At 39.2% G+C, this 12,500-nt stretch overlaps 1 protein-coding gene across 4 annotated transcripts in view; it reads right to left on the reverse strand.

Moving 5' to 3' along the window:
- LOC137997673 (uncharacterized) overlaps window positions 1–12,500 on the reverse strand; it is a 45,530-nt gene that overhangs the window by 26,088 nt on the left and 6,942 nt on the right. For all 4 annotated transcript variants that reach the window (XM_068843802.1, XM_068843803.1, XM_068843801.1 and 1 more), the window contains 2 exons: window positions 9,267–9,341; window positions 777–3,817 (listed from right to left, as the gene is read on the reverse strand). In XM_068843802.1, the coding sequence (XP_068699903.1) occupies window positions 777–3,817; window positions 9,267–9,309 (3,084 nt within the window). In that variant the 5' untranslated portion in view covers window positions 9,310–9,341. The remainder of the gene's footprint in view (window positions 1–776; window positions 3,818–9,266; window positions 9,342–12,500) is intronic.

Raw genomic sequence — 12,500 nt, forward strand, 5'->3', positions numbered from 1 at the left:
AATCCCACACAAGTCTGCACATTTATAAAAATTGCTTAGTTTTGCATTTACTGATCACAGTACATTTTAGATTCAATTTCACCAGTTAAAAACATTTCCACGTCATTTATGGTTTCTTAAGCTTTAAAATAATGTATAGGTTTAGGCAATTTTGTAAAATTACACGCCGGTAAGGATGGTTTTCCGCAATGCACCCGCAAACCTGTTCCGTAACCTTAAGCAACTGTCTCTTATAGACAACTATACCACCTATTTGGTGGCTCAAAAGGGATTCGTCTATCACCCGCACTTCAAATATACAGTCATTTTACTCATAGAGTCCTTCACCAGAACAAAAGCGCCCAACAAATTGACCTTCTACACTGTACTTCATAGCTCAGTTGGTAGCACATTGCACCAGCATAGCAGAGGTCATGGATTTGAATCCCACTGGAACCACCTGAATCATCAGGTGTCTATCAGAGACTCTGCTTAACTTTCCCAGGTAAGTGTGAGGATCACTTTTCTCTTTCATCTAAAGACTTCCGCTTGTAATGCTACAAATTGAGAATTGGTACACATGGCAGTCCATGCACCGGGTCCACGCGGTCCATGGACTGGGGTTGCAGGGGTGGTCCATGGACCTGGGGTCCATGTTTTGTATGCATCCCCAATGTCGGGCCAAAAGGTAAGTGGAATATGCCTAAAAATTGTTTGCATACACTATAGCTATGTGCAAAGTAGAAAACAACACCAGAAAACTCTGTAATAGGTTGAAAACATTAAAAACATTTTACCTGATTCTGAAGTGTGCTGACATGGCATTCTTGATCACAGTCAGATTTCAAGACCTGTGCATTTGCACAACCAAGGGACGGTTTGCTTGAAGAGAATGGTTTCTGATTACTTGATTCACTGGAGCTGCCCTCACAATGAAAAAATGAGGAGCACCTACAAGTCACTGTATTTAAAACACGTTTAGGGCCGAAGACTAATGCTTTTTCTGTGAAACAGTCACTTGCACAAGTGTTGGAGACCACCCCTTCTGCTTGAGGACTAGTGACGGATGATTCAGTCTTGACTGCACTACTGCAATTAATATTTGAAGATTCCCTGATGCCAACGGTACTTTGACCTTCACAAGACAACTGTACAAAAGGCTTAAAACTGATTCTGACAGTTGCATTCAGAGACAACATCACATTTTCTAGAGCAGATTGCACAGAGAAACAGAAACCACTTGACTTTGACTCATTCAAATGACAGCACTTGACTCTTAATACTGGTAACTCTTTGTCGACAAGAACAGAAAAGTGAGAATACCTGCATGGCTGAGAAGGGAAAAAAGCTAACTTCTTGTAGAGAGAGTGACCATCAGCAACCTCAACAGCTTTTACATTGTTTAGCAGTGGTTCTTTATTTGAGCTAAAAACCAAGTAATCAAATGCTAGTTCAGCAGTGCACTTGCTGGAAAATTCATAAGAGAGGTATGAGACCTGAACAGCAGGCTCAGGTGATGAATCTTCTAAAGCCCATGAAGTCAAGTAATCCAAATTTGTACATTCTTTCTGTGGTTCAGCCACCTTTACCTCCACTAAAAGAGGGAGACAGTCAAGTTGATCGCAAAGAGACAATGTTCCGAGTCTGAGTGGAAGTTCAAGGTAGAAGTCATCCATCTCTTCGTGACACTTTCTGAACTTGGGTTGCAAAAAGAGTGTGCTGACACTTGCACGGATCTGAAAGTCCAAGTTCCTTTCAAGTTTCCTTCCTTTCATCTCTTGAATTTTACCAGAGGTCCTCCAAAACAGAATGCAAGGTGAATTCTTGGAACACCATATCACTACCTCGTCATTATTAGAGGATTGTGAATTCACTTCTGGATGTGAAAAAATAAAAAAGTAGACACTTGGCCCTGCAAAGCAAGATATGTAACTGACAAAACAACAGTGCCCCGCAAAGTCAATTATTCCATGTTCTTCAGTGTCACTGTCATCTGCAAAAGTCACAAGGGCATCAAGATACTTCTGCCTGACTTTTCCTTTTTTCATGGCGACAAGATTGACAAGGGAAAACATCTTCACACTCTGAAACAAAGGCCGTTCTTTAAAATAATAACCAGTATTAAATTCAGTGAACAACTTGTCAACTTCATGCATAACATCATGATGCACCCAGTAATTGCAGGATTCATCAGTTAAAGGAGGGTCATTCAGTGCATCAACAAAATACTTTTCAGCTTCTTCTTTGTTGCCTAAGCATAACTGAGAGAGACCAGTCATTTCTTGGCATAGGTTGATGACAGGATGGTCAAGTTGAAGCCCAAGACTGTAGTAAATTTCAACAGCCTTATTTACTTCATCAATAGCTGCACCTTTTTCAACTTTCTGCAGAATCAATCCAGCTTGGACATGTGCACTACCCATTTTGGGGGAGATTTCGCCAAAATTATGAATAAGCATTTCCAATGCTTTTTGAACTGCATTTAGAATCTCTCTGGTATGCTCAAAATTTCTCTCTTCGATTTGCAATTGTGCAAGCTTAAGGGTAATGTAAGCAACTTCAAAGTGCTCACTGTTCAGATTTTTAAAAAAAGACAAAGCTTCAGTAAGGTTTGTGGAGGCATCAACCAAGTTGTTGTTCAGGAAGGCACAAGAACCCAACAACTTCTTGCATTGTGCAACTACATGGTTTCTCCCAAAGTGCTTCATCAAAATTGCAACAGCTTGCTTTAGGTCATTTTCAGCATCACTCGTCATTCCACAACCATGTTTAAAACGGCCAACTTGAAAGAGCATCAACCCATACAAGAGATGCTCTCTTCCACCCATCGAAAGGAAGGCAGCTTCCAGCTTTCCAAATAACTTCAAAGCTTCCTCATGATGACCATTCCTGTGGTTAATTCTTGCAGCTGCGAAAACTGTTCTTACAAGGTCTGCATTCAATGACTGTGCATCTGGCGTCTCTAGAAAAATAAGCAAGTTAGAGCTACAATCCTTAAGCTCTTGTTCTTCAATTTTCTCACCAGTTTGCTCTCTGAGCTCGATTTCCATCAACCATTTTCTAATGCCAATTTTTGAGGCTTTCCTCGCACCAAAGTCATACTTTCCACCAATCCTGAGAATATGGCAAAACTTTTCAAAGTTTCCACACTCAATCAAAAGATCAGCAGCTCTTCTCAAAACCTTCATAGGCAGGTCAATGTCTTTTGTTGATCTCATTGTGATGTCACGACACAAATCGGCTGCATCATTGCAAAAATCACATGCCTTCTCATATTCTCCAAGGATCATGTACAGAGCTGCTGAGTTCAATGTGACAATAGCATTTTTCAGATGGTCCTCCTCTTGCTGGAACCATTTTTTGGCTTTGGTAAAGCACTGCTCACTTCTTTTATACATTGCTTTTAAACTCAACATCACTCCAAGATCATTCATCACAATACTAGCATCAGGAAAATCATAGTTTTCAAGTACAATAGTTTGCACTTCTCCTAAGCATTCTCTGTTTCCTTGTTTAAAGGCTAAAGTACCAAGGGCATAAAGGAAATTTGTGGCGCTGAAACTCTCATCATCATATTCACCAAACAAAAGATTGAAATCCAGAAGGGTATCATCCAGATGTCTTAAAACCTCCTGTTTGCAATAACGTAGAATAAGAATAAGGTCATTTCCCCTTTCTTTTGTACCATCAGCTGAATGGCAAGATCCTACATGTATGTCAATATCCTTGCAATTGCTTGCTCCTTCTGGCCCTTTACCTATCTGCGATGGTGGGAAAAGAAGCTGCAACCTTTTCAACAGAGTGGATACATCCGGGTTGACTGGACCGCTAAATTTACCTGCAAGAATGAAATAGTGCATACCAGGTCACAAAAATTACAACAATAAAGTGACAAGGTTTCCTGAAGTCAGGAACGTGCTGTTTCATGAGACTCCTTGTACCTGAGTCGAAGTGATTTCTTTTCGCAAAGTGCATAATTTAACAAATCTTCCTTCAAACAAAGGCAAGCTGGTGGTTCCTGAAAATGTTGTCTGCTTAACTTGAAATCCAGAGACTTTGGATAAATGTGGAACAGCCTGCATTTCTGTAGGAAAGCAATGTTGAGTGCCACATTGTTAAACAAAGATATGAGAAAGACCTCTCCCAGTATAACAAAGTGGCACTTGACATTACTTTCCTACAGAAATGCTTTCTCTGAATACCACTCTAGCCATTTGAATTTGTTTAACCACACTCTTTGAAATTACATGTAGCTTGTTGGCTTATTCTCTTTATTGCAGACTGATGTAGTATCATTCAAGGCAGATTTATTCGCTATAATAGTAGAATTAAGTTCATAATTTAACAAATCTTCCTTGAAGAAGCAGCGAGCTAGTGTTTCCTGAAAATCTTGTCTGCTTAAGTTGAAATCGAGACACTTTGGATAAATGTGGAATAGCTTGCATTTCTGTAGGAAAGTAATGTCAAGTGCCACTTTGTTATACTGGGAGAGGTCTTTCTCATATCTTTGTTTAACAATGTGGCACTCAACATTTACTTTCCTACAGAAATGCAGGCTATTCCACATTTATCCAAAGTGTCTCGATTTCAACTTAAGCAGACAAGATTTTCAGGAAACACTAGCTCGCTGCTGCTTCAAGGAAGATTTGTTAAATTATGAACTTAATTCTACTATTATAGCGAATAAATCTGCCTTGAATGATACTACATCAGTCCGCAATAAAGAGAATGAGCCAACAAGCTACATGTAATTTCAAAGAGTGTGGTTAAACAAATTCAAGTGACTAGAGTGGTATTAAGAGAAAGAACTGATGCACTGCAGATACTGCAAAGCAGTATTCATCTTCACCCTTAGTCAATGGGTGCAAGCTCATAGAGCATTTACAGAGTAAGAGTCACATTTCCTGTAAGGAAGGTTTTATGATCGGTAGCAGTAATCAGAAAGCACCAACGCAGCAAGAAGTAATTCCAGGAGTTTTGGCCAGACAGAAAACAGTCCAGCAGAAAGAGCTACAGCCAGAGCTCGAAGTCAAATTCAACTTTGCTTATAATTATAATAAAAGAGAACTCCCACTCACAAAGTACAAATCACTGCTTTTGCTTTATAAAAAGAATGGAGTTGACATCAGTCCAACCTACGACATTGACGTCAAATGTACAGAATTTATTTCTGCCAGTTGTGTCTATTATCAATTATGAAGTTGTGTATCTACTTTCAACTATATTTTCTTTGGTTACGGGTGTACATTGAGAAGGAAACAAGATGAAACCTTTTTGTTATCTCCAATGGTCTTTAACATGATGATAACAGGTAATAATAATTTGTTGTTGAAATTGAGAATTCAAGTTGATATAAAAACCCAATCAAACCACAGCAATATCACTGTCTCAAATAAAAAGCAAGTCAGCCTTAGTTGAAACAACCAACACAGGATTGAAATAAATGCAAAAAACTGAAGGTAACACAATGTGTACCGGTAAGTTCTGCTTTTCCTTTAGAACACTGGTGCCCCAAGTACTTTAAGGTGTGCTCCTAAAATTTTGACAATCTGCCTAGAAATATGCACCTGGTAGCACAAGTGCTCCCAAAGCCAAAAAATAAACTTTGAGCCCTCCTGTTTTTGTAACCATTCCTCCACAGTAACCCTACCTCTTCCTCTATTTTCCCTTTTATTGATGTTATTAAAGTGACAAGCTCTAGGAATGGATGCTCATGGCTTGGTTGCAGAGATTCGTCAGCCAAGGGGGCAGTGTTCTACATGTATCTAACGGCTCAGGTTGTGTCCACAGCCTCTGAATACTCTAAGCACACACCTTGTGTAGTTATTATTGAGGTAGTTCAACAATGAATGTACTTACGTAGTGCATTTCAGGTGTTATGCCCAAATGACAAGGAACAGTATTATGAAACTTTTTGCTAAAATGAGAACTTATGCAAGCTGCTCTGAATACATGTACATGCAGGTTACTCATAAGCCTTGTTGAAATCATTCCTGTAACAGTATAATTCCTTAACAATGTAGCTGCAGCAGAATTAATAAAGTACATGTACCAGAGTACTGGGCTGACAAGAGGAGATCCAAGGAAAGATTGAGACAAAAAAAAGCACACGGAACGACTGTTAAGTTACAGTACTAGTTGTGCATTTGCCACGGCTCTGAGCAGGTGAAACCACAGATTCAGTCTCAGTTTGACCGAGGTAAAACCTCGTCTACGATAACCGAAAGCCGATGTTTCACCTAGATTTTTTCCGGTTGATTTACGCCGCAGTTAAGGGAGGACCATGTTTTTAGTTGTGATTAGATTGTGATAAGGTCAGTACTCTGTTGTAAGTAATGTTACAATTGTGAATAGTATAATTACAGAGTTGTAGGTAGTATTAGTATTGTTAATAGAGTAAGTAGTATGTAGTATTAGTAATGTAAGCAGTAAATAAAAAAAATTAAAATTAAAAAAAAAAAAGTTACATTGTATGGCTTTTGCTTCTGCTTTTTTTTAAGCGTTGTAATTTAGAGCAGATGCTATCAAAGAAATCTGCACATTTTTGCAGATCGATCACATCAATAATAGTAAATATGCATATTTGTCGTATTTACAATCTGCGATGGTACAGTACCGCCTGGAAGTATTGACCCTTTACCGCGTCACTGCCGCGTCACCCTGTCGCGACTTTCCCTTGGTATTCTTGCGGGAGGCTGCTTTTCTGCCGAGGGAAATTTACGGCTAGGCTCCAAAGTTGCAGCGGAAAAGCCAACCGAGGTAAACCCTCAGTAATTAAAATTCCACAGTAGAGTTGTAAATGGTTTCCGTTGACTTTGTGTTCCGATAAGCCAGATTATAATGTTGAAACCCCACCGAAGAACAGGAACTGCACAAGTGTCGGTTGAAAATTGCGAACATAGATTGAGGATCATAGCCGATCGTCATGGACCTTGGTTGCCTTACTTTCCTTTAACATGCGAATAGAATATCCGTAGCCAGAATCTTTCGACCACATTTATTTTGAAACCTTCTTTGCGACATATTTTGATTGCGGTGATTATTTCGAAGACTTCTTGTGGACTGTTCATTCAAAGGTCCGACGAGTCAATTTCGTGGACGCTTTTCCTGCTTGCGTGGACTTCGCCGTCATCACATTTTAAAGTTTTATTCATTTCAGTTTATATAGGAGAATATGTCCGCTTTTTTTTTTGCAGCTCAGCGCTTGGGACATACATTTATTATCTCGATATCCTGCAGCCGGAGAGTACAGTGGCCAACACCTGGGTTTTGACAATATGCTTATATGTCCAGGGTCTGGGTGACCCGCTCTTGCAACTACTCAAGCTAGATAATGTCGCTAATCACTGTCCAAAACGTTACTATTGCAGATTCACTTTAAATTGATTCAAATATCGGGTTGCTGATCACGGAGAATTTACAAAACACAATACACATTCAACATACCCTCGAAAACCTTGCGTGACCAACCGTTCGTGGTTCAGAGTATTAAGACTTATGTAAATATTATTCTTGCGGTTTACTACTGTGGTATTACTTTCCAAGTTGTTTAACAGTAACAAATTACAAAAAGAAAAACATTACAAGGAAACCAAACGCATGAACTAGTAGAAAATTATTTCATCTCAACTGAAAAGATTGTTTTCGTGCTCTGGTTAACATTTGATCATTGGTGCACATCGGCGTGGCTTATGCAAACTCATCACGAGTGACGGCCAGCTGCCAACAGAGTTACTCGTGAAAAGCGCAACGTGAGCAAAGATGGTTCGAACATCAGACTATGTCAAGTTAAGAATTATGTCGTTCTTTAGGCGAAATTTCAAAATTTCCCAAGTTTGTTTCGCTTGCTGGTTTTGCGTCTTTTATAATTCGTATGCAAACGATGAGCGTTCAGATAATTTAGATACTTCATTTCTCCACTAATCACAGTCTATTCCTAGATTTGTTTTCCATGCGCAGTCAACATGCTGCAATTGCTATGATTACACATAACAATTTATTGCTGATGAAAGAGATGAAAAAAGAAACCATCCTTAAATTATTCGTCGGTACGTCAAGCCTCAAACGGCGGGTCTAATTTGCAGGTCGCAGGTCATTGTTTCACCAATACAGAAAGTATCCTAAACATTCATAAAAGCTAACCTTAGGCCTAAAAACTTTTGTTTAGGCCTAATTAGGCCTAAGGTTAGCTTTTAAGAATGTTTAGGACACTTTCTGTATTGGTGAAACAATGACCTGCAACCCGCGACCTGCAACCTGCGACCTGCAAATTAGACCCGCCGAGTCTCAAATAGTACCAACAGAGGCTCCGATGCCTCGCAAATGATGTATTAATTAAGATTGAAACTTGACAAGTTTCACCATAATATGTGGAAAGAATACCGTACTTGCCTCTCACCAAAATGGCGATGATAAAACGAAAACAATCGCACAAGTTTGAATTTCAAGTCTCCAAATAAAATAAGGTCAGCCTTGGACGAAAACAGACACAATCGAACCTTTTTCGAAACAAAACAAATTTCTCACGCACACTTGGATAACAACGAGTGTTTCGTTGGTTGGATAACACAGCTGTCGCTTACACTGTAGTTAAAAAACAGTATCTTTGTATCTACAGTACAGAAGTCTTCGGTTTTACATTTATATGTAAAGATAATAAAATTTGAGTCCTTAAGGATATCACGCACTTTCTCATTTTGATTATGATTTCTTTGCTTTAAGAATCGATTCTTCACACCATGAGATCTAAAACTTGACAGTCTTCCGCTTATTTCACATGTGCAGCAGATCATTGTTCTTTCTCGCGGCAAGCCTCGTCTTTTCTCTCGTGGCAAATTTCCCGCGGCAAATTGCACCTCGGTTTTACCGAGGGAAAAAAATTTGCATACCTCGGTGGGGCGCAACCACCACCTGCGGCAAAGACGAGGTATTACCTCGTCCCGAGGGGTCAATACTTCCAGGCGGTACTGTAGGCACATTCAATTATAATAAAGTCCCTTTAAGCCCTTTCTTGTTTTTCTTTTTCCAGCAAACGTCAAGATTGCTAAAAATTGTTCGTGATCTGTTCAATATTGATGGTAATAACATCAGCAGAAATTCTATCAAGAAATACTACATGTACATCTAATTTCATCCCCGTGCATGACAGTCTGCCAAGTTTGTAACTAAGGTAATTTCTGTCACTTTTAATTTAAGATTTACCTGTACATCAACCACCATTCAAAGAGCTTCTCAGGCAGTTAAATTTAGGATCAGATTAAAACTTGCTTTGCTATAGACAGCTTTACCTGAATACATCTTAGACTCTTTCTCTTCTTCTATTGCTTCCATTTGTGAATGGCCATGATGGGTGAAAGAGAGATCTGTATAAGTGAAAATACTTAATAGTAAAAATCGGAAACACCTGAATGGTAGAATTCATCCTTTTTTGTCTTAAAAGCAAAAGGTCACTGGACAGATTCATAAATTATCCTCAAGCAAAAATAATAGAAAGAGCTACTGAGGTTGGTAGTCAGGCCCGTAGGGAGGGGGGGGGTAAAATACATACGTAAAGCATTCTCTTTGCCAAAAAAAATCAATTTTGAAGTTCAAAATTTGACAAATATCCATGTTTTAAGGTTCGCTTTTAGCGACCTATATTGCTATCATACTGACCTTCAAAACGCACGAAATGCAGTCTCAGACAACTTAATTTTCAAAATTTCCCGGGGGGGGCATGCCCCCCCCGGACCCCCCTAGTAAAGAGCGCCTCCGGCGCTCGTTGGACCGTATAATCAACTGATCGCACCCACCCGTAAAAAATCCTGGTTATGGGCCTGGTAGTTATTTTTATATACACTGTATATATATATGTGACCGTCCATATGAAAAGGATGCTTAGCCCATTTCTTCCCAAACGCGTTTCAAAACAGTGTTTCATGTTTGAAACTGTTTGAAACGCGTTTAAAAACGCGTTTCAAACAGTTTCAAACGTGTTTCAAATGCGTTTCAAAAAACAGCGTTTCGCTGCGTTTCAAAAACAAGTGTCACATTTCATTGCGTTTGAAACAGAAGAATTAGCATGTGCATAATTATATTCTCGGTCGGTTCTTCTGCATGAATTGCCTTAGCAGTCTTTGTAAGTTTTGTCAAATATGGACGAATTTCACTTCTTTTTCGAAACGTTTCTGAAGCTAAATAATTTTAAGATCTTTGAAATGGAAATGAACGAAAGTGCGAGTGTCTGTTTCTTCGCTAAGATGCTAGAGGTTTTAATTTCTCTCAGAGCGACGGAATGGCGAGTCGCGAAGCGGCGAGAAAAACCGGCCCCTTCGCCGGTTCGCTCTTTAGTTTTTTGCTCTGATCTTTCGTCGCCCAAAGAGAGCGAAAAACCTCTGGAATCCAGGGTAACCAGAAACCCTGCATTTCAGGAGGATTAGTGGATAACGAGTATATTTTAGTCAAACGCGGGAGAGATGTTTCCAATAATTTCTGTCACGTCCTTGTCATGCAAACACAGACCTTTAGTGAAAATTAATGTTTCTTCCCAGAAGGCTTTAACGACACTGAGAAGATCTTGCCTGTAACTTTAAGAGCTAGGCTTTTCGTCAGTTAAAATAATGCCTTCACCGTTTTTTTGATATTTCTATTTAGAGATAGGCGCTTTGCTTTGGAAACAGCGTTTACTTTTTACAGTGAATTGTCACGCGTGACCCGGCAGAATCTGCAAGATCTCTTCGCGATCTTCGAAATTTGATTGCAATCTCGGAAGTCTTTCACAAAATCTTGCTTCAAATTGCAGTTTTTTTCTAAAAATCAATGCGCTATGTGTCGTTTATACGTTTACAATGATTCTTTTACGGAAATGGAATTACAAAGTGTACTCTGTCTAAAATAAAGAGAACGCCCACGAGCATTCAGAATCTCAACAGTCAAACTTGAATTCTTGTTTCAAGTATTTCAAGAGTTTATAAGATCGACTGTGAATTTGGAAAGTGGTTTCAATGGCAGAAGTTTCGGAAGTACTATGAGGTTTAAATGTTGGCTTGTACGGAAGTTACTGATTTTCCTAAGGGTAAGCTTTGTGGTCACGCAAACGGCTTCGGAGTTGCTGGTGTTTTTCCAGCTGAAGTTTGTTTCATGGTGATGCATCACTTCCACATGCACACTTTTACACGCAAAGCCACGTTTTATGCATTGAAATGTCACTGGCAACGCATACACAAGGCAGACAATGTTCCCACGGCTATGTTTCCATGAACAAATTTTCTACGTGACTGTTATTTCACACAACAACGCACAAGGTGTCTAAACAATTTACACGGAATTCTCGCTCGTTACTTTTAACACTATGTCATTATTTCAACAGCAATATATGCTCCTCGGCTTGTTAGAAAAAAAAAATACTCATCCACGTTGTTTTCTGATTAACTCATAAACCGGTAGGCTTCAATAAAACAAAAGGGCACTTTTAAGAAACAAATGAAATGGAAAATTACTCCGTGCATTCGCTACTGAAGTAATTCGCTGCAACAGTAATAATTATGTTCACTGTTGACAGATGTAGCACAGGTTGGCTTTTCAAACACAGATGAAAATCTTTTACTGCGTTTCAAACACCTTGGGTTTCAAACAGTTTCAAACGCATTTCAAACGTGTTTCAAATGCGTTTCAAACACAAACGCACTCGAAACGCTTTTTGGTTAAGCATCCTTTTCATCTGGACAGTCACATATAGACATATGGGTGTTCCAGTTATAGGGGGATTTAGAGAATCTTTGCATCTCTTGTGAAAGACCTGATGAAGCTAGCATGCTGCTATCATGGCACCTCCCTTCTACAGGGCCATACAAATGACCAACCAGTCCATTAGGCAATGCGACAGACTGAAATTTTATGGAATGCAACTGCTTGTGTCCATTGTAGAGAACTCCTTGATTGACACCTGGCCTACACACTGAACGAACAGTTCCATCGATGAAACCCCAACAATAGGCCTTATCACGGTTTTCGACGCCATCTTGACGGGTAGGCAAAGCGGTCAGAAATTACAGTATTTGTATGGGAATCCGATAGCAAATAACTTCTTCCAAAATTGAATTTTACACAATTTGTGAATCAAAATGTTAAAATACTAGGTAGAAGATTATGTTCACCAAGTTTGAAGGATGTGGCTTTCCTATAAGTCGCTTAGCTAATTTTTTTTAATTTTCTATACATTTGTCTTTAAATTTTTTTCCCGCGAACCGCGTCTAGATGTATGTCTACCCCGCCAAATTTACAGACAAATGTGTGGAAAATTCAAAAAATTAACTGAGCGTCTTCTAGGCAAGCTGCATCCTTCAAACTTGGTGAATACAATCTTCTACCTAGTATTTTAACGTTGGTATTCAAAAATTGTGAAAAATTCAATTTTGGAAGAAGTTATTTGCTATCGGATTCCCATAAAAACACTGTAATTTCTGACCGCTTTGCCTACCCGTCAAGATGGCGTCGAAAACCGTGATAAGGCCTATTGTCTAAAGCTGTGCCTGACTGATGTA

The sequence above is a fragment of the Montipora foliosa genome, chromosome 3 (genome assembly GCF_036669935.1).
Source record: "Montipora foliosa isolate CH-2021 chromosome 3, ASM3666993v2, whole genome shotgun sequence".
Lineage (NCBI taxonomy): Eukaryota > Metazoa > Cnidaria > Anthozoa > Scleractinia > Acroporidae > Montipora > Montipora foliosa.